General features: G+C 41.5%; 2 protein-coding genes across 4 annotated transcripts in view; one reads left to right on the top strand and one right to left on the bottom strand.

The window, feature by feature from the left end:
• Tex9 (testis expressed 9) overlaps positions 1-13,084 on the top strand; it is a 56,135-nt gene extending 43,051 nt beyond the window's left edge. For all 3 annotated transcript variants that reach the window (XM_021172496.1, XM_029481054.1, XM_021172495.1), the window contains 2 exons: positions 12,215-12,349; positions 12,909-13,084. In XM_021172496.1, the coding sequence (XP_021028155.1) occupies positions 12,215-12,349; positions 12,909-12,986 (213 nt within the window). In that variant the 3' untranslated portion in view covers positions 12,987-13,084. The remainder of the gene's footprint in view (positions 1-12,214; positions 12,350-12,908) is intronic.
• Positions 13,085-17,276: 4,192 nt separating this feature from the next.
• Positions 17,277-22,562, bottom strand: part of Mns1 (meiosis specific nuclear structural 1) — a 20,391-nt gene continuing 15,105 nt past the window's right edge. The window contains exons 9-10 of the mRNA XM_021172507.2: positions 18,960-19,085; positions 17,277-17,538 (exon numbers count right to left, since the gene is read on the bottom strand). Of these exons, the coding sequence (XP_021028166.1) occupies positions 17,458-17,538; positions 18,960-19,085 (207 nt within the window). The 3' untranslated portion in view covers positions 17,277-17,457. The remainder of the gene's footprint in view (positions 17,539-18,959; positions 19,086-22,562) is intronic.

Genomic DNA, 22,562 nt, shown 5'->3' with positions numbered 1-22,562 from the left:
CACCCCCAGAGTGCTCACCTAGGGAGTGCCCACCCCCAGAGTGCTCACCTAGGGAGTGCTCACCCCCAGAGTGCTCACCTAGGGAGTGCTCACCCTTGGGAGTGCTCACCCTTGGGAGTGCTCACCTAGGGAGTGCTCACCCCCAGAGTGCTCACCTAGGGAGTGCCCACCCTTGGGAGTGCTCACCCTTGGGAGTGCTCACCTAGGGAGTGCCCACCCTTGGGAGTGCTCACCCTTGGGAGTGCTCACCTAGGGAGTGCTCACCCCCAGAGTGCTCACCTAGGGAGTGCCCACCCTTGGGAGAGTGCTCACCTAGGGAGTGCTCACCCTCTGGAAGCAGTGGAAACCATTGTTTGTTTACTCGTTGCAGGGAGGGGGTGAGTGGGGTGAGAGATGTGTGGAGTGGGCTGGGGCACACATACCATGGTACTCCTGGGGAGGTCAAAGGGCAGCTTCATGGAGTTGGTTCTCTCCTACATTTTCTATGCAGTTGAGGGATCAAACTTAGGTGGCAAAGCTTACACGTTAAGCCTTTACTCACAGAGCCATTTCACCAGCCCAGAAAACAGGACTTTTGAAATTAAAATTCTTCATGTCATGTTGAATGTTCAAGAGTAGGACATTTCCACTAGTTAGAACTTTATGGTTTGGCTGTTGTTGTAATTGAGTGACTGTACAACTTTGGAGGGTTTATTCTTATCTTATCTTATTCTTATCTTCATATCTTTAGAGTGGCCCATGTTCTATGCCAGATTCTTTCTGAACTTGTGGATAAACAAAGGGAAAAGAGCGCATCTTTCATATCTCACCTGCTACCTTCTTCTCTGAACCTCAGGTTTCTGCCACACGTAGGGAGGGGCTGTAGTACGGGGCCACAGTTCTGAGCGTTGAGCACCTAGAGGCTTTTTGTGAAATTCAGACCCGTAGGCCTTGGCCTTGGAGCATCTCCTCAGGTTAGGGTGAGGCTGGAAAATGGCACTCTCATCTTTGGTGGTAAGGGTTACAGGCGTGTCAGCAGAGTCCTCAGTCAGTGCCTTGATGTCTGCTGCCTGAGAGGAGGTGGACACGGACGTGAGGGCCTTTTGTTTGTTCTATAAAGTGAGTTCTGTATCAACCTGATGGGATTGCTTCCTTAGGACAATCAGTACCTTAACAATGACTTAGAGAGAAGAGCCTCAAACTGAAGGAGGGAACTCAAGTGAGCAGCGTCATGATGGAAGAAATTGAGATGAAGACAATTCATTATCTGTACTTAAAGGATAGAAGGACCTTTAAGTTGACCTATGAGCAGTTCCAGAAGCTAAGAAAGCACGTCGAGACAGACCATTACCCTCAGGAGGACACTCTGCAGGCCTTGGCTGAGGAACTCAAACTGTGGAAAGAAGTCATCAGATCCTGGTTCTTCACTCAGCGTCAAAGAGAGATGAGGCACAGACGGTTTTTGATGGGTGTCAAGGGTTGGATAACTCGCTGTCACTACTGTACAACAAGAAGGACTGCCAGGCAGAAGAACTCCAAGGAGTGCTCTCAGAATGACCCTGGACACTCCGAAGCGTTGGAAGCCTTGAAGAGGCTCAAGCTCTCTTCTGGGTACCGAAGCAGAGATGGCATGTCAGAGGATGTCTGACTTTTCAACTTCTTTGTTGGGGCAGGGGTCTGTCTACGGAAGAAGGTACATTAATAATAAAGCTTGCATTCATAGAAAAAAACCAGAAAAAAAAAAAAAAACAAAAAAAACCCAATGACTTAGAAACTGCCTCGTTTCATAGCTGATGGTGCATTCTGGATTTTCTCAGTAACACTGGCTAGAAACAGAGACTTTGGCTAGTCTTCTGACACAAGTACCAGGAGCCAGCATACGGCACCTTAACTAGAGAATTTCAGTGAGTCCATCTGAGGCCCCTCATGCTGCGGGACCGCTTGTTCCATGTTCAAAGGTCATCAGAGATGATCTACGAGAGATAAGTCATCCTCACGTACCAACACTCAGCACGCTGTTCAGATAAGAAAGTCAAGGAGAGTAACTTGCTGATTTAGTTGTTGGTCTGATTTCTCCCCCACACCCCATGTTAGGAAAATAGAAAGGGAAACTGGTTTCTTGGCAATAGGCAACTTTCCTTGTATCTAGCAATCTTGAAAATCCAAGTAATAAAACCTTGGTATATGAAAAAGTGGATATGTGCAAGATTGACACAACTTATTTCAAATTTCAAAAGCTTTTAGTGAGACCTCATCTCAAAACCAGAGAAAAGACTTTCGACTCTTTTACCTATTTGCATATTTTTAGGATTTGTCACTGGGGATGTTTAGGCTCCACAGTGGCTTTGTTTTTTCTTAGCATTTAATCTGTGTGTATGTATTCTTTGGTGAGACCTTTATATCTTCTTATTCTTTTTAGACATGTGATTAGGTAAATTAAAACTTTCAGGTCCTTATGTTTAAAACATGACAAGAAAATAGTAAGGTTTCCTTAAAATGGAACAAGATTCTCTCACAGTCATCAGAAAGTTAAAGATTTGTTTTTAAAATAATGACAAAGTTATTTTCCACAGATGCTAGGAAACAGAAAATTGGATTTTAAGGTAAAGGTAACCTTTTGAACTGAAGTCAGTCAGCCTAAACCAGATGAAGGGTTACAGGAATCTTTATTATTATTATTATTATTATTATTATTATTATTATTTTAGTGTAAGGCTGGGTGTGTGTGTGTGTGTTATATGTACAAATGTATATACACACATGTGTATTGAAGGCCAGAGGTTGACCCTGGGGGCCAGGGTTGACACTCCATCTTCTTCAATCACTCTGCCTTATTTGTTGAGACAGGGTCTTGTACTGAACCAAGAACTGCCCCGTTCCTTTCATCAACCCGAATAGACTGCTCCAGGATTGCACTGGCAATGATTTACATGGGTGCCAGGGATCCAGACTATGGTCCTCGTACTTATCCAGTGTCCAGTGACTCAATCCAAACCCTCTCTGGATGCTTCTCTTTTCTCTTCTTCTTCTTCTTCTTCTTCTTCTTCTTCTTCTTCTTCTTCTTCTTCTTCTTCTTTTCTTCTTCTTTTCTTCTTCTTCTTGAGACAGGGTATCTCTGTGTAACAAGCCCTGGTTGTCCTGTACTCCTTTTTTGTAGACCAGGTTGGCCTCGAACTCACAGAGATCTAGCTGCCTCTGCCATCCAAGTGCTGGAATTAGAGGGGTGTGCTACCATGCCCAGCCTCCCTGTGATCGTAACTGTTCCTAAATGGCTTGTCTATGACTGTGTCCTCCACGTCTGGATAGTTGTAACTGTGGGACCTTCTGAGGGAAGGAGTTGTCAAATATTAGAAGCGGGATATTTGATGAAATGGTTGTTTGAAATTTGGAAGCAAAGTCCTTGTTACTTCATTTAGAAAGTGATCATTTCTGATTCTTTATCAATTCATTTAGAAATATTTCAGAGGTCCTTTTAGGTACTATGCCACCCAGAGGTCTATTGGAGGTTGTAGGTAGATAGTCAAGAATCAAATGTAGTTCTTGCATGAATATACCCAAGTTGATGGAGTGCAGAAATTGGATACTTAGGTTAGCAGCCAGGCAAAGCTAATCATGCACAGCTGTGGAGGGAACATGGTGTTCTGAGCAGGTAGCCAGACCATGGCATTTGCTTCCTAGATGTAATCTAAGGTTATACTGGAATCATCAGTAGCAGTTAGGTGCCAAGAGAAAAGATTATGAACAGAAGGAATAGTGTGTAGAAATGGCTGTGTGGCAAGAAAGAAGAGCAAGGCAATCATAGATGTGAAGGAGGCAGTAGGAGACAAGCCATGAACATTAGAGAGGACAGAAGTCGTTCACGTGACTCACTGGGCCACGCCTGAGGCTTCTGGAACTCATTCACAGAGCAGGGCAGATCAACTGTAGTTGCTCTGTAGAGAGGGAACTGTTGCAGAGGGCACAAATGAATGCAGGTGAGCTGGTTAACTAGAATACAGGCAAAGAGAGACAGTGTAGGCTGGGCTGACTGATTGTAGCAAAAATGGAAATGATTTGAGTATCAAAAATTGCATTTAAGAGAGAAAATCACAAGGACTGGATATGGGCTTTGCAAGGGAGAAACCTGAGGTATTGTTTTTTTTAAGATTTATTTATTTATTCATTCATTTTTAAGATTTATTTATTATATATATGTAAATACACTGTAGCTGACTTCAGACACCACAGAAGAGGGCATCAGATCTCATTACAGATGGTTGTGAGCCACCATGTGGTTGCTGGGATTTGAACTCAGGACCTTCAGAAGAGCAGTCAGTGCTTTTAACCGCTGAGCCATCTCTCCAGCCCCAAAAGATTTATTTTTAATTAAGTGCATGTGTGTATGTCTGTGGGTGGGGGTTATATGCACATGAGTTCAGGTGGCTGAGGAGACCAGATGAAACTATTGGATCCCTAGAGCTGGAGTTAACTACAGGCTGTCTTGAGTTTCCTGATGGAGGTGCTGGGAACTGAAATCGGGTCTTTTGTAAGAGCAGTTTGTGCAGTCTTAGCCACTTATCCACTTACCAGCTCAGGATTGTTTGTTTGTTTAACACGGTGCTGCCATTACTAAAATAAGGAAGTCTTGAATAGTTTTAGGGAAGGACAGTTGTGGTACATGCCAGTAGGCCAATAGTGAAGATGAGCAGGAGCATTGCAAATTTGAGAACTGAGGAACAAACTTTATGAATAATTTTGATACTGTATTGTTAAAGCTATGCTGAGGAATCTGAGATGGGCGGTCACGACTTACGAGTCTGCAGGAGCAGCAGCTAAGTGAGAGGCACAAGGGGTGGCATAAAGTGGCCACTGCGGTTGAGCGTCGCTGAGGTGCGGTTCTGTGAGAACTGTTCATGTACGCCGCGTCAACAGCTGAGCGTCACCTTAGACGTGCTTGTGTATGGTGCTTAGTGAGGAGGCTGAGTTCTGTAAGGGACTAAACGTGAGCGAAATGAGGAAACGAGTGAATGCATGTGAGTGAGAAAGTGGACCTAGAGAGAAACACAAAGTTGACTATTTGTTTAATGATGTAATTGAAACGTGGTGAAATGTAGATTGTATATGTATAGTTTGGATCTTGGCTCTTACATTTTCATTGCCCAGAAAGATCCTATGTCTTGTCCAGGTCCTTGTAGAGGTCCCACTGTGCTGACTGTCCTTCCTGACCTGAACACAGTGGACTCACTGATGGGCTCGCTTGGGACTGGAAGCGTGCACTCAGCAAGGAGTGGGGACTGACTCGCACTGGGAAGGTTTTTCTTCCACCCATCTTATTGATGAGCTATCAGTTACTCTTGTCAAAGAATGAGCTTTTGTTTTGCCTTGAGTCTGTTTTCTGTTTCCCTGACAACTCCCTTTCGCTTCTGCTTTCTTGTTTGGGTTTCAGTTTGCTCTTTTGTCTCTAGCTGAAGTTGAACCTTAGAGCATTGGTTTTAAATTTTGTTTTCTAAAGCATTTAAAGCTACATTTGCTTTTAAAATGATACTCTACATATGTCTAACAATTTCTGGCCTGTTTTAAGTATATTTTTCATACTTTCAGGATATAACTAGTGTAGCATAAGCCTGCACATGCTTGGAGTAAAATGTGATTGAGTTTGACAGTTACAGCTTGGGACTGAGACAGGAGCCGCCATGTTCAGGCAGCACTCAGTGATGCTCCACTAGGACGTTGCCATTAACCTGTGGTTTCACACAGATCATAGTTTACTCAGCCCCCTTCCTACTGTGCCCTGTTTCTCCTCATCTACTGTCCCCTTCCTCCCTTCAGGCAGCTTCCACTTTGCTTGAATATCATACAAATGTATATGCAAACCTGGAGTCTCTATGAGAGAAAGCAGCAATATTGTCTGAGCCTGGTCTGTCTCACTTGTTCTGACGACCTGCAGTTGCGTGCTCTCATCCGTCTATACTGTCCCCCATTGCCTTTATCCACGCAACTGCCAACTTAGATTCCTTCAGATAGATACCCAGTGTGGTACATGTGGGTCACATGGTAAATATATGTTTGTCTCTTCAGAAACCTTCATATTGCCTTCCCAGTTTCCATTCCCACCAGCTAGTGAATAAGCCCCTCTTCCCCGAGTCCTCACCAGCACTGGTCTTGATGGTGTCAGTTCTGACTGGGTGAGATGGGATTCCCTATGTAGTTTTCATAATAATATGATTTGAGATTTTCAGACTGTAAGTTTTTTGCATTATTTATAGATTCTAGATATTCCTGCCCTTTCAGGTATCAGATGGCTAGATCTGTAAGAAAAATTACTTATTTTATGTATGCTTGTCTGAGTATATGTAAATACCATGTGTGTACAGGTGCCCATAGAGGTCAGAAAAGGGTGTCAGATATCCTGCACCTAGATTGCAGGTGGTTGTGAGCCCACATATGAATTCTGCATACTGAACCCAGATCCTGTGCAAGAGATCTCAACCTTTGAGCCATCTCTCCAGCTCCATTTTCTGTAGTTATTTAAAGTATATAAGTGATATCCATTCTGCCTTTTTATTCCCTTCATTCTCTATGTTGGGTTCAATTTCTTTTTTCTTTTTGAGACAGGGTTTCTCTGTGTAGCCCTGGCTGTCCAGGAACTCACTCTGTAGACCAGGCTGGCCTCAAACTCAGAAATCTGCCTGCCTCTGCCTCCCAAGTGCTAGGACTAAAGACGTGTACCATCACTGCCCGGCCAATTTCTTTTTTCAATTTTTTCTTTTGTTAATTTTTCCACATGGACATGGAAACTGCACTGAAACTTTTCCTTCTGTCTACTGTAAGAACTTACCTGGGAACTTTACTGTGTGTATTCTGTTGGCTACTTCCCACAAATTGGATTATTTTAAAAATTTTCATTATGCTATTTAAAACACTGATTTTTCCTTCTGTTTTCTCCTTGAACACAAACATTACTTAGAAGTTTGCCCCTCTATTTCCACATATGAGGGTATCTCCCTCCCTCTCCAGATACCTTTCTTGGAGATTTCAGGTTAATCTCATCATGGATAGAGAGCACATGGTCTTTATAGATTTGTGCAGGCTTGTTTTATGATCCATAATATAGCTTAAGTTGGTAAATGTTAGTCTCATGTGCTTTCTGCCTTTGCTGGATGGAGTAGTCCTCAGATGTCAGCCATGTAAAGTTGTTGCGTGACAGTTGCTGTGTGTGGCACCTTCACAATTTTCTGTATATTTACATCAGGAGTAAAAGAGGAGTATAAAGGAAACTGTGGCTGTGTTAGCTTCCTCTTCAGCCTTATCTGCATCTCCATCCTGTTTGTCAGAGCTGTCACTAGAGAGAACATTGGTGTCTTCTTGGTGAATTGGCCACTTTGAAAATAACTCTTTTCTTCCCAGATGTAGCCTGTGCTCTGGGAAGCCTTGGTATCCCAGCAGCTTCAACTCTGCTCAGTTAATGTCACCTCTGCCCTGTCTTCTGTCCTTTCCCTGTTCACTGCTTTATGACTTGTAGATTACAGAGCTGAGGTTGGCTTTTTAGGACTCAGCTCTCTTAATATTATTTCTTATATGGACGGCCTGTCTGTTACCAACCACAGAATTCCTTTTCCTGGCTCATTTGCACTTTTTTGGTGCATGTCAGTATTTATTACGCGTCTTTAGCGTACCATTATCTGTATTCGGATGACACAGGAAGAATTTCACAGATAACCTACAGAACTTTCAGCAGCTATCACACTCTCTCTCCTCATTAGTGCACTATTTTTTATTATGGTTAACTATACATAGAATTTACACTCTTTTTACACATTTTTAAGTGTAAAATCTTTATTATGGTTTTGCAGTCTGCCTTTATGCTTCTCATTATGGAAAAGTGGGAACGCAGTAGCCCGACTCCCAGGCCCGCGCAGCCACCATTCAGTTTCTGATCCTGTGAATCTGACGTCTGTATGTGCCTCATTGCTGAGTAGAATCACATAGCTTTCTTTTTGATTAGCTTTGTTTGTTTGCTTGCTTAAAAGAGTGTTCTCGGGGTTGTTCCATCTTTTCAACTGTAACTTCTTTGGAAGGCTCAATAAAAACCCGTCATACTCGGATCTTCTCTTGTTTTTCTTCTCCCGGGGGGCACTTGGGTTGTGTGCTGTTGGGTGCTATCTGGAGTGCCTAGACCTGATCAGAGGTGAGGATCATTTGGTTTCAATAGCAGCTGTGCCATTTCACCTTTCCACTTGTAGAAATGACCAAGAGTCCCCGTATCATCAACATGAGTCATTTTGATTTTTATTGATACCGGTCATCCTAATGGGTTTTGATTGCTTCATTGAGGTTTTAATTCCCACATCCTTAATTATAAGTAATGTGTTCAGCATCTTGTATTTAGTAACCATTTGTTCATTTTAAAGAAACATCTGGTCAAGTCCTTTGTTAATTTTTACATTTTATTGTATGTATATTCTGGACATTAAGCCTGTGCATATGTGGCTTGTAAATATCTTCTCACATTCAGCCGACTGCCTTTTCAATGTTTATTGTGTACTCTGTGGCCTTTGTGTGATAAAGTCCAATTTATTTTCCTTTGGTGTCATCTAAATCCAGTGTCATTAAGAGTTTTATACCTTCAGCCTTTTTACTCAGAGTCTTTATTCATTCAGCGTGCGTGCACACACGCACATGCACACGCATGTATCTGGAGTATATACTATTTTTGCAGAGGACTCAAGTTCAGTTTCCAGCAGCTTCTAGCCAACTATAACTCAAGTTCCAGGGGGACTGACACCTTCTTCTGGCCTTTTGGCACCCAGCATGTCTGCAGTACACAGACTCCATGGAGACAAAACATTCAAACATAGGAACAACACTAAAAACACAGAGAAATAAACACAAGAAGACAAAAGAAAATTAAATATAGGTGAATGGTATGGACCCCTCATAAACCCTCACATACACAGGTGTCAAGCAGTCAGGAAAAGATTGTCTCTTGTAAAACGGTACGAGGGAACCCTGCAGCCTGTGTGTGTGTGTGCGTGTGTGCATGTGTGCACGCGAGTGTTTATTGCCAATGATACACTGTTCCAATTCTAAATATATAATAAATATTTGATTTGTTTTGAGCTGCCCAATATTAGTCTGTGAAAGGAACCCTTTTGTCTGTTGCTTTTGTAGCCTACAGCTTTGCCGAATCCATTTCTTGGTTATGATGATTTTCTTAGAAATCCGTACGGATTTCCACAGTTGCAGTCTTGTCATCTATGAGCAGTTTTCGTCCTTTCCATTGTGGATGTCATTTGTTCTGTCCCAGTTGCTTGGGTGATGTCTTCCAGTGCTGCATTCAGCAGAAGTGATAGAAGCTGCTGCCTTTGCCTCGATGCTGACCAACACCGGAGCTTTCAGTCCTCACCACCTGTGTGTGAGCTGAGGGCTTTTTGTCACACAATCCTTTTTATTTCTGTGAAACCAGCTGAAATGGCCACTCTGTGATTCCTGGTTCCATGTACTTCAGTCCTCCTTTTTTTGTGGCCTTTATCTGGGGTTAGTTTCCTTCTATTTGATACTTTTTTTCATGAAAAACTAATTGACTCCTTTTTTAGTATCATCAGAGATACTAAAAAAGTTTTTCTCTTTACCCTGTGAGTGTGGAATATTAGCATATTAACATTGAGATTTTGTGTTGAACCATCATTTGTCCTGGCAGTAGATCCCACTTGGTCATTATCTGTCATTCTCTTAATGTACTGTTGAGTTTGCTTTCCATCAGATTTTATCAGTGGTGCGGATCGGAGGTTTTCTTTTAATGGCTTCAGTTTGACTTTGGTTTATGAATGTTTCCCTGAGAATTATGAGATAATTACATAATTTCTCACTTCCCTTCCCCCTCTCCACACATCCCTTGATCTCTTTGAATTTTGTGGCTTCTTTTCATTCACTGTACTTACATACATATATATATATATATATATATATATATATATATATATATATTCCTAAACCTTCTTAGTCTGTTACTTCTGGTAAGTTTTGAGGACCAGGCTGGCCATTTGGTATTGGATAACTAGTTGGTATAAAAATATTTTTAATTAAAAAAAAAAAATGAACCTTTTCTCTACAGTTACTCAGCCTCAAGAGTTTTTTTGTTCTAACAAAATACTAATACAGAAGTATTCTGTCATTTTAGTTTGGGGTACTTGTGAGAAAATGGTGTCAAGTATTTAAGGATATGGTAGAACTCTCTCGTCAAGCCTTCTGGTTCTCTTCTTTTTTGAAAGTTTCATTAGTGATCCAAACTCCTAAATCTCTGAAATCTTTAAGTTTTGGTGAATTGAGATTATATGAATTAATATTATCTAGGTCACATAACGTTATAATCATACGATCCTTTTTATTTCTGTGAAACCAGCTGAAATGGCCACTCTGTGATTCCTGGTTTCATGTACTTCAGTCCTCCTTTTTTTTTTTTTTTTTTTTTTTTTTTTTTTTGCCACTGCACCTAAAGGTTTGTTGATAGTCACAGAGCAAACTTTGTTTCTTTGATCTATTAGTTCACTTATATATGCTCTCAAATTTACCATTTCTTTTCCTGCTAGCTTCAGGTGTCTCTTTGCTATTAGGAAAGGTTGGGTTGATTTGAGCTCATCTGATCTTCGTTGTGTCACCGTGTGAGCATCCCACCCATGAGTGTCATATTCTCTCCTGTAGATGCTGGTGCTTGAGTAATTGTCTAATATTTTTTGAAAATTGGTAGTTTGAGGTTTTGGTTCTTGGATGTCCCCACAAGCTTACATTGAAGGCTTGCTTGATCCCTGTGTCTGCATTACTGGGCAGTGGTAAAACTTTTAGAAGATGGGCCCTGGTGGAAAGACATTAGGCCATTGAGGGGTGTGGCCTTGAAGGAAATATTGGGAACTGAGCCCTTTTCTTCCCTTTGCTTCCTGGCTTCTTTAAAGCCCGGTGTCCTCTGCTGTGTGCTTTCACCATGACAGTCTGCTCCTCAGGCCTAAGGCACTGGGCCCAGGGAACGTGGGCAGAAACTGCTGAGGCCGAGCAAAGCAAGCCTTCTGCAGGTTGTCTCGAGCATTTTGCTATAGGCCAGAAAGCTGACTCAGTGTGTGCTTAGTTTACACATATTTAATTTCTAGCTTCAATTTATGGTTACAGAAGACACTGCATGGTTCCAGTCTCCTTAAACTTGTTAAAAATTATGATCCACCATGATTTACTATGGAAAATGACCTGGTTGCATTTGAGAAAACTATATTCCCTTCTTGTTGGGAGGAATATCTTTCTTAGTTCCAACTTATCTGCAGTCCCCCGTTTCCTTATTGATCTGTCTGGTGACCATGCGTGACTGAAAGTAAGATACTGAACTTTCTGCATTTATCGTAGTGATCTTCCTTGAATCTGTTCATTTTTGCTTCTTAGGCTTAGGCATGCTGATGTTTGATACACATGTAATTATCACAGCCAGCTTGGAGAACAGACCCTTTTGCCATTATGTAGTCTTGCCTCTTCCTAAGTCTGGCTGAGGAACAACTGTACAGTCATGCGACGGAGAGAGACTGATTTCTTGTGGCTACTGTTTCTGTGGATTATCTTCTTCCACCCCTCACATGTCTCTAGAGCTGAACCCGAACAGAAGATGCCTGGCTTCCCCTTTTAAGAAGTGTGTGTGGAATCTTAGCTCCTTCTGCTGTCTGACTCCTTTTGTGAAACCTTCTCTTCAGTACTGCAAGCACAGAGCCTTCCAGGACCTAGTAACGTCTACTGTTCCGTCTTTTCTGAGAGTTCAGATTTGCTGTCCTTGTTATTGCTGCGGATGAGTTCTCTGACCAGCTCTGCGGAATAAGTCTTTCACCGGCTTCTGAGACTCTCACTGCGGACATGATACTGCTGTCTGCCAGTGCTTTAAAAAAAGTGTGTGGGTAAAATGTGGGGCTCGTTCTTGGATCTCCAACTTGATGCAGTATCTCACAGTCCTGTTCTCTGTCTTGAGCCCAGCAGGACCACTGTAAACCTGTACTGTGGAAAATCCTGCTAGGGATGATAGTGGAATATGTGGCTCTTACCTCAAACGATCATACCATGTGCAAATTCTGCTACTGAAAAGTCTTATGTTCTGTCAAGTTTAGGTTTATAGATTTTTTTAGAATTGAAAGTTAATTTTAAAAATATTTTTAAAGAGCTGACTGAAATTATTTAGTAATATAAACAACAATGTTATATTTCAACTAATTTTTTTTATTTGCTTTCATAGGATATTACAAATGAAGACCATCAAAAAATTGAAGTGTTGAAATCAGAAAACAAAAAACTAGAAAGACAAAAAGGAGAATTAATGATAGGGTTCAAGAAGCAGTTGAAATTAATTGACATTTTGAAAAGGCAGAAGGTGAGTCTAACAATAGACGCTATCTATATCTTAGATACGCTACAGACAGACCTTTCTACCGAAAAGTTTGTTTTTACTTTGTTTATAATCTTACACATAAAATTGTATCTAAAGATGCACTGTATACGTGTGAAGTCACATCTGTGTAATACATAGTGAGGTTCACTGGTTTAAAATACACACGCACGCACACAGATATATTTGTATATATAGTCCCTCCCAACTACAGAAAGTACCACTCATGAAATGACTATTTTTAGTGGATTAATTTCCTCTTCAAACTTTGAGCAGTAATTCTAAAACACATTGTATCTTTCTTGAAACATGAAAAAAAGACAATTCACAGCTCTCTCTCTTGTTACAAAGATCAAGTATAATGATATCAATTTATTCTTTTAACAGTAGCTTGGTCTTCATGTAATACCATTTAAAGTGTTACACTTGCATGGTTAGTATATATAATCCAACAATAGCTTATTTTTTGATAGCATATTAACACAAATTTTCTTTTGTTGTGTATCCATCTCTAAATTGAACAATATATATTTTTTAAAAACAGATGCATATTGAAGCTGCCAAGATGCTGTCTTTCAGCGAGGAGGAGTTTATGAAGGCTCTTGAGTGGGGCAGTTCATGAGTGAGCAACTGCAATGGGATGCTCATTTGATATCAAGTGTAGTCTTCTTACTGTTCATGAGTAATAAGAACATTTGTGAAATAAAAGATTTAGATAATGACCTGTTGAAATAAACAGAATGTTTGGGAGGATGTTGGAAGACAAAGCCAGACTGCAACTCTGGCCTGACTTCCTTTTTCATTAATAGTTATCAAATAAGGAAGCAAGACTTCGACTTTTAATTATTTTTTATGACCTACTAGACCTGGGAGAGGACAGAGAAGATGGCAGGGCAAGATTCTGGAGATCTCCAGCTGCAGCTGCTGAGTCTGCCTGCAGGCCTGTGTGCTGTGCACGGTTGCTGCATCCAACAGCAGTGATGCAGGCTGGGACCAGGGGCTATGTGTGTATTCTCTTGTTCAGTGGTTGTGCACACAGGAGAGAAAATAGAGATGGAAACAGGGACACACTTAACTGTACTTATACACAAAGGATCATAAGTATAAGTGATTATGAACAATTTGGATAACACAGAATGTTTAATTTCTGGAGATATACTACCAAGAATTAACTAAGATAGAAAAACCTGAACACACCCATAGTAAGAAGGGAGATCAAGTAGATCAAATCCATAATAAAAAGTTCTATTGGGAGCTGGTGTGATGGCACAGTGGTTAAGGAGAGCATTGCTACTATTGCAGAGGACCCAAATTCAGTTCCCAGCACCCACAGGGCTGCTCACAGCCACCTTTAACTCCAGCTCTAGGGGTTCAAGGCCCTTTTCTGGCCTCCATTGACCTCTGCACAAACAGGATACACAGACATGCACTCAGGGATACACATAAAATAAAAATAAATATTTAAAAAAATGAAGTCTCCTCAAAGCAAAACACAGGACCTGATGGCTTCACTGCCAGCTTCTACCAAACATTTAAAGATTGGCAGTTCTTCTCAAACTATTCCAAAACACTGACAAAGACATTTCCACATTCAAGATGCTCATCCTGATACCGAAATCATGCAAGAGCAACAAACAAAACCAAGCCAACAACTCCCATAGTCCAGTGTCTCTGATCAACTCAGATGCAGAAATGCTCCCCAGAACACCAGCAAACAACTTCAATACATCAAAAGATCCCTCATCATGATGCAGTAGGATTCAACCTAGATGACTTGACATTCAAATCAGTAAGCATGTCACACTGACAGAACGAAGAAAAGGTTTGTAAATTCAGTAGAGAGAAAAGCCCAAGACCGAGCAACACTTCATGACAAAACTGTCAGCAAAGTAGGTTACAGAAGGAATGTGCTGTAACGTGAGTCATATATGACAAACCCACAGCCAACACACTGAACAGGGAAAAGTTGAAGCTTAGCCCATGTATCTGTGTATCCAATCCTTTTATATTGTGACATGATATTCTGATCTACAGAGTTCATACTGAAAGACTATGCAGCAGAATTACAAATTAAAAAAACGAATTTTGTATAACATTTTAAGTTTGCTATTTGTAGTGGTCTGCATTAATCACGTCCCAGGCTGGCCATCCCTATAAGACCTGAAATCAGACAGTTAAGAGCAACTGCTAGGCAGAGAGCACATGCCTTTAATCCCAGCATTCCGGAGGCAGCGGCAGGAAGATCTCTGTGAGTTCGAAGTTAGCCTGGACAGCCAGTTCCACACAGTGAAACTCTGTCTCCACCCTGTCCAAAACCTCCCCCAAAGAGCACTAGTTGCTCTTGCAGAGTACCCAGGTTTGGTTCCCAACAGTCATCTGTAACTCCAGTTCCAGAGGCTATGATGCCGTCTTGAGGCATTCTTGAGCACTGCATACATCTAGTACACATATATGCAGGCAAACACATGTAAACTATTTTTTAAATCTTAGCAGAAATGCTAATCAGATATAACCAGCAAGAGAAGGAAAAATAGGAAGGCTGGGAACAAAGAAGTTGGATTGTCCATTATCAAAAATGGTTCAGATCAAACCAACTGAGTAAAGTTACAAGGTAACAAAACCAATACATACACATCAGGAGACCATCAGCACAAGTGACAGCCTTGAGCTGTAGCTCAGCGGCAGAGCACTTACAGAGCATGTATGAGACCCCAGATCCAGTCCCTAGCATAGCACAAGCCAAAGTAGTGACATTTTTATACATCAGTGGCAAAATATCAGAGAAAAATCTACAGTAGCCCCATTTGTAGAATCTAACAAAAACATTTTAGACTAAATTTTACCAAGGAGATTGAAGATGGCTGTATTGAAAACTACAAAATATTGACGACAGAAACTTGAGAGAAGTAAATAGCTATTTAATGTTTATGAATTAGAAAACTGTCTTACATACTGCCCAAAGAGGTCTGTCGTCTCACTGTGGTCCCTGTGGAAATATCCAGAATGTTCTTCAGAAATAGAGAAAACGATTCTGTAATTGCCAAGGAACTATAAGCACATATATCACCAAAGTGTTCAACTCAAAGCTGACGACAAGACTTGTGGCTACTAACTGTGGTCCTACTAACTGTGGTCCTACTAACTGTGGTCCTACTAACTGTGGTCCTACTAACTGTGGTCCTACTAACTGTGGTCCTACTAACTGTGGTCCTAGCAAAGGGGGTAGGTACTAGACGATAGCAGAAGGTGCCACCATGTTGACTTTATGATGTGGAAACTTACAGTTCTTTGGAAAATTAGTTATGTCAAATGATGTTTTCCTGGGGCACACAGACAAAAGGATATCTTGATAAAGCAAACATGTGAAAGACTATTTTCCTGAAGCAGAGACAGGTGAAAAGATGTTTTGATATAGCAAATATGAAAAAGGAGCTGTGATGGAGGGGTATAGCCCCCCAGACAGTGGGAGAGGAGCTCTGAGTTGGTAACGACACACACGTACTGGTTCACCTTACATAGCTTTGTTGAGCTCAATTTGTGATAACACCATCATTGAGAGAAACTTGCCCAAGAACTGCTCGTGAGGTTCCTGTGGCAGCTTGCCAGTTCAGCAGCCTCACCTCAGGCCAGTTGGTGAGCCTGGCAGTTTCTTCCAGATTGACTACAGCTGCTGGTTCATGCCTGGTGTCTGTCTGTCTGGCCTGCAGCTGCTGAATTGTATTTGGAGTTTGCTCTAGGAATGAACTGCTGCCAAAGAAGATCCAGCTTGCCCCCAAAGAACTATTGCTGAACAGGTCCACTTCCCCCACATCCTAGTAGCTTTCCTCTTCCACCTCCTCTGTTGGGGCGTGGGCTAGAGGAGAGGTGGAACCCTTATTATAAGTGGGTTGCAAAAAATTTATGCCTACAGACCTAGGCAGAGTTTATGGTTTTTTTTTTTTTTTTAAGACCTCAGAGGTAATGATCACAAAGCTGCACATCAAAGGGAACAAACTATGGAATATGTTTTAAAATGTTAAAATCCAAAAACATGTATAAGCTCAGCATGGCGGGGCATGCCTTTAGTTCCAGCACTTGGCAGGCAGAGCTATAGAAAGAAACCCTGTCTCAACAAGCAAGCAAACAAACAAACAAACAAAATCCCAGAAAACCAAGTATGAACTCATTAGCAAGGAGGGAGGGAGAGGGACAGAGACAAACAACACAAAAAGACCTAAATAAACATTTCTTAAAGATGTGCAACCAACCAGTAAGTATGTGAAAAATTGTTAAAATATTACTGTCAGGGCAATAAGAAGTAAAACCACAATGAGAATAAACCTCAGCCAAATTAAAGTAGCACACACACACACACACACACACACACACACACACACGCGCGCGCCCAATCTCATATACGATGTATATATGAGGTGGGAACTGGAGAGATATATGTGCAGTAGATCGTCTACACCCACAGGGCAGCTGTCTCTAACTCTTAATTCCAGAGATCTGATGCCCTCCTCTGGCCTCCTTGCACATTGCACACATGTGGTGCACATATGAACATGCAAATACCCATATACACAAAATAAAAAAAAGAAAACCTTTTAAAAAATGAGAAGATAATGTCTGGGAGGCTGAGGAGGAGAAGGAACCATTAAGGGCCAATGGTGGGAATGTAATGAGTACACACATCATAGAAGACAGCCAGTATCGGGTTCTCGTATGATGATAATCATCCTGTTGTCGGGAATACATACATTTTAAAAAGCTGTGTGTTGAAGACCATCTGCACTGTCTGGAGGATGAGACAGCAGTACCGGAAGCATTGAGTAGTGAGCTTCTGTGTTTGGCCTCTGTGGTTCTGTGGAATTCTGTGATATGATGGCATCATAGAATGCATAGTAAGTAAAAATGACTAATTCTGCAGTTAAAGTACTAATGTGTTTAATTTTTGTCAAACTGTATACATGATGAAATAGGAGGATATTTTAGAACATGCATTTAGACCAGGGCCTACTGTCACCAACTGTAAAACAGCAGTTACGCTGACATCTAGTGGCAGCATCTGAGACCTCCAGGTCTCGCCCGGCCTTGCTGAGGCCTTGTCTTCAGACTCCATCCCTTTTCTGATAGGCCTTCCTGAACTCTTCACCAAGCATGTCAACGTCATCTTCTCTTTTAAACACTCCCTACAAAGAAGCATTTTGTTGGTTACTTTGAACGTTAGAGTATTTCACTGAATTTTCTTAGGACTAACACAGACATGAAGCTAATGAAGAAGCCCAGATAATGAGGTCTATTATTGAAACTTAATTTTAAATTACCAGAAAGACTGGCTTCACGTATATCCTGACTATTACTGAGCTGCCCCCATTTCCTGATTACTCAACCTCCGAGTATTAAGCTGTGCTAGGGTCTGCTGTGCCTTATGCTCTATCTACAGCCGTGACTGCCTACATTACAGGCTGATCTAAGCTAGGTTACTGTACGGACACACTCTTTCTGCCTCAGTCTGTGGCTCATTCTGAGACACTGAATTTTACTCTTTAACAGGTCCCAGCTATCCTCCAGAAGTATTTTCTCCACTCAAATGTTGAAATCCAAAGGCCCTCTCAGCATATATATAGTCTGTTTTATTAAATATACCAATCATGGGTGAATTTTGGCATCAGGCTATCGTGTATTTAAATCTACCTGACTTTAATACACTACTGCTAGCAACTTTTAATAATTTTCCTTTTTCTTTCATTGGTTAGGGACTGAACACACTTGATTCTGCATAGTCAATAAAGACCTCAAGCAATATGACTCATATATTTGAAGGACTGTGGCTTTATGAATCTCCATCTTTATATGGATAAGGAAGCTAATTATTAGCAGTCACAATGTGTCTCAAATACACATGAAAATTCACCGCCTATTGGAATAGCTCTCAACAGTTGAGGCTGCCCAGTACCTACTTACAATCAGTTTCCCACAGAGCAGACTTGGCTCAGACTCATGTCTAGCATGTGTTTCACCCATGACAAGGCTTCATGTCTCTTATTATCTTCATGTTTACCCTTTTATAGTTGTTCTAGGGTAGTTTGTTTTCAGATTTCCCATGCAACAAGCAGAATGAAGAGCCTCAAAAGTGTTAGTTCAGGGGCTGGGGATATAGGTCACTACATAGAGCACTTGCCTAGCAAGGCTCTAGGTTAGATCCCCAGCACCACAGAAGCTTGGCAAAGTAACACAAGCCTGCAGCCCTAGCCCTCAGGAGCAGAAGCAGGAGGACCACAAGTTCAAGGTCATCCTCGGTTTCATAGGGAGTTCCAGGACAGCCTGGGCTACACCTTGTCTCAAAAAGTAAAATGAATAAATAAATAAATAAATAAATACTCAATCTTGATAACTCTAGCTCAGATCACTAGTAATGTTCCAAGACAAGCTCTTACTATAGAGGCATTTAAAAAGGACTATAGGTATCAACTCTGCCAGGGTCCCAGTTCTTCACCAACAACAGCATAAAGTCACATGAAGTTTCTCCCTCTGACTCTAGAGTCACGCTTCAGCACCGTTGTTTTCTCCAGAAGGACGAGGCTCACACACTAAGGTCAGTGTCACTTACTTTGGGGAGATAGCCTAGTAACTTTGCAGCATGTTCTTTGAGGAGTCTCAGCCTCTCTTCTTCGATAATCTCATTGATGCAGCCCTGCCGCCTTTGCTGTAGCTGCAATTCCTCCAGCTCACGTTGCTGGAAACGAAATCAAAATGTTTTAACTGTCACACAATACATTCATCTCTTATGAAGTTTACAAATAAAGCTAGATGATAAGACTGGTGTGTTAATTATAAGATTAGAAGATAATTATGTATATCTTTATTTTTTAAAGATTTATTTATTATACATATGTGAGTACACTGTTGCTCTCTTCAGACACACCAGAAGAAGGCATCAGATCTCATTCCAGATGGTTGTGAGCCATTGTGTGGTTGCTGGGAATTGAACGCAGGATCTTAGGAAGAGTAGTCAGTGCTCTTAACTGCTGAGCCATCTTTCCAGCCCATAGTGTATGTCTTTTACATATATAAATATATATACCTGTATTTTTATCATCATTATCTCTCTAAACTTTCAAGAACAAGTTATATCCCACCCACATTTTTGTTTTCTTTATTTGTGGTGCTGGCGTTTGAACCCAGGGCCCTGCACCCGCTAGGCAAGTACTCTACCACTGAGCTGCAATCCCAGCCCTATGACAGGAAGTTTAAAGGACCCTTTTTTTTTTTTAGGAAAAACTTAAATCTCAAGAAAAAATGTATTCAAATGAGTGATTTCCTAACTAATTCAGCAAATATTTATGTAGTTTCCACCATATACCTAAAGATACCCCAAACAGTTTATAGTGTAAGACAAAAATAAAATCCTAATGCACAAAACAAAACACAGTTATCTGAAGATACGTTTTTTAAATGCATCTTTAAAGGTCTCAGTGGAGCACACTGCAGAGGTCAGAGTCCCAGCAAAGGAGCTATGGTACCTTTCTGGAGAATACTGAATTCCGTGGGTACTCTGAGCTATGGAATGCCGATGGCTGTCATGTACATAATGTTAGGGCCCAGAGAACTTTACCAAAACCACACTCCTGAGTAGGATCTGCAGAAGTGGGAACGGAATCAGGTAAGACCTCTACCACGGAACAGCAACCCAGCCCCACACACTGATTTAATGAGATGACATAACCTATCTAGTCTGGGCATAGCACAGGGTTTTCCTTCCTCTGCTGTGCTACCCCACACTACATGTTTACCCCCACTTCACATAATTCTACTCTAAGTCAGGTATTGCGGTTTAGAAAGGTGTGGGACAAAGCCTGAATAAACTGGTAGTAAAGTCTTTTTAGGAATTTGTTTAAACCATACACATTCTTAGAGGTGAACAGGATTATAGACAGCTACTTAGGCCTCTGAAATAGGAATGGGCAGTTTAGTGCTTTTAAGGCTACGCAATGCTATGAATTAGTAAGTTTTGTTAAGGCATCCGCATTTGCTCCAGGGCAAAGCAAAAGTGCTCACTTGTCTTAGCACACCGACATCTAAGCCAGTTCTTCATACTGGGCATGCTTACTACTAAACCCTAAAACATATGTGATAGCGTGTGTTACTAGGGGTTTTAGTGAGTTCCATGTTTGCATGTCTTGCTGGCTTTTCTCTGAGTGTCCTGATCAGCTCTGTAACCCCTAGATAGGGTGTCCACTGTCCTACCCTTCTACAGGAGAGTTAACTCCTAGGCCATACAGGTGATTCCAAAACCTTTTAAATTTTCTATATTCATTAACTCAACATTTAAAAGTACCAAATGTCAGGCAAATTGCACTTTATAGAGCATTATAAACCCCTTAAAGGTTAGATTCAGGCCAAGACTGACTTACTCTAGGCCTAAGCAATTGTGGCTTTGATCTGTTTAAGAGTACACTGAGGTTTAAGTGTGAAGCAACAGGATATTTATAAAAATTACTGATTGGCAGCCTGACCAGTTACAAGGGGACCAAGCTGAAATGCCAAGGAGCAGGAGGGCCTTCTGGCCTCTTCGTCTTCTGTGATATCATTTACAGTCTGGTTTTTTTTTTTTTTTCTTCTCATCTTAAACCATAACTGTGACGTGTGCTCCCTGAGTCTCTCACACTTGAAACCTTTGAAATATTTTGATTCCTTCCTTCTTCTACTCTATATGCTAGGGGGAAAATCATACAGTCTCAATTATTTCCTGTAATTCATCTGACATCCCCTGCTGCTGCTGCTGTTTGTGGCCTGTAAAAGCTAGAACTGCCACTGGACGTCTCAGAGGCCACTCTTACTACATTTAGAGTTTTCATCTTTTAAGAGTTTCCACACAAGACTGTGTTGAGTTCTTAAAAATACCCTTCCAGTGAGACAGATCACCTGGGGATTCTTTCAATTTGTCACTGACACATAAATATTTAAGTCAGTATGTCAAACTCACAAGCTGGTTCCCTGTCCAACTTTTTCCCCCCTTATTAGATGGGGTTTCTCTGTGTAGCCCTTGCTGTCCTGAAACTCCGTCTGTAGACCAGGCTGGCCTTGATCTCTGAGCTCTGCCTGCCTCTGCCTCCTGAGTGTTGGGATTAAAGGTGTGTGCCACACCACCTGGCTCCCTATCCTATCTGACTTTTAAATCAACATTTCCAACAATCAACCTTCTCTTCCAGCCACAAAATCAATGTGAACAAATACATATTCCTTCCCAGGCTGCTTGCCTCTCTACGTGCTCCTTAGGACATGGCTGGCTCACTTAAGAAAGGAGTGTTGTAGTGCTGCCTTAAGTCCTCATCTCTCCAGATTCAACTGGTCCCCAGGATCATCAGTTCTGCACGTGTGGCATCTAAGGAGCCCCTTCTGCGTGCGCACATGCCACCTCTTATCACCGAGACTCTGTACACTGCTTACTGCCCCCACTAGCTCTGGACTTGCCCCTTTTACCTCTATTCTCAATGATGCTACTTGGATCATCCATGCCAAACTTAACATGCAATTCCCTAAATTCTTCAGTGACTTCTCTTGGGGAAAGTCCATCTTAATATTCAAAGGTATCACGATGTATAATTCTTCTCTGCTATACCAATGTCACCACACCCTTATTATCACACACAAAATACATTTATAACTTAGTTATATATTGTTCTTGACCAAGACTATATTCACAGATGGTAGTTCTCAAGTCCAGCACATAAAAGCCTCAATAATCAGATGCTTTAATAAATGATCACTCAGTAAACGTATAGCTCATATGATCAGTAAGAAAATACCTAACGTATGACACATAAATAGTTTTCAGTGGGCTGAGGCGATGGCTCAGTGGCTAAAGTGTCTGGAACACAACCATGAGGACCTGAGTTTATATCATCAGAACTCGGGTAAAGTCATGTGTGGATTCCAGGTTCTGACAAGTGGAAGACGGCAATAAAAGAATCCCAAGGAATCCCAAGATGTCCAGCCCCCAGGTCATCTGCAGTGGACAAGACCTTGCCTTACACAAATTGAAGGAGAGGAGCAATGTGAGGTTGTCCTGTGCTACACACACAGACACACACACACTAGGCCACACATGTGCACACTCAAGCACACACACACACTAGGGTGCACATGTGCACACTCAAGCTCTCTCCTCTCTCCTCTCTCTCTCTCTGTCTCTCTCTGTCTGTCTCTCTCT

Source organism: Mus caroli, chromosome 9, assembly GCF_900094665.2.
Source record: "Mus caroli chromosome 9, CAROLI_EIJ_v1.1, whole genome shotgun sequence".
Classification (NCBI taxonomy): Eukaryota; Metazoa; Chordata; class Mammalia; order Rodentia; family Muridae; genus Mus; species Mus caroli.
This window is presented reverse-complemented; position numbering and strand designations above follow the sequence as displayed.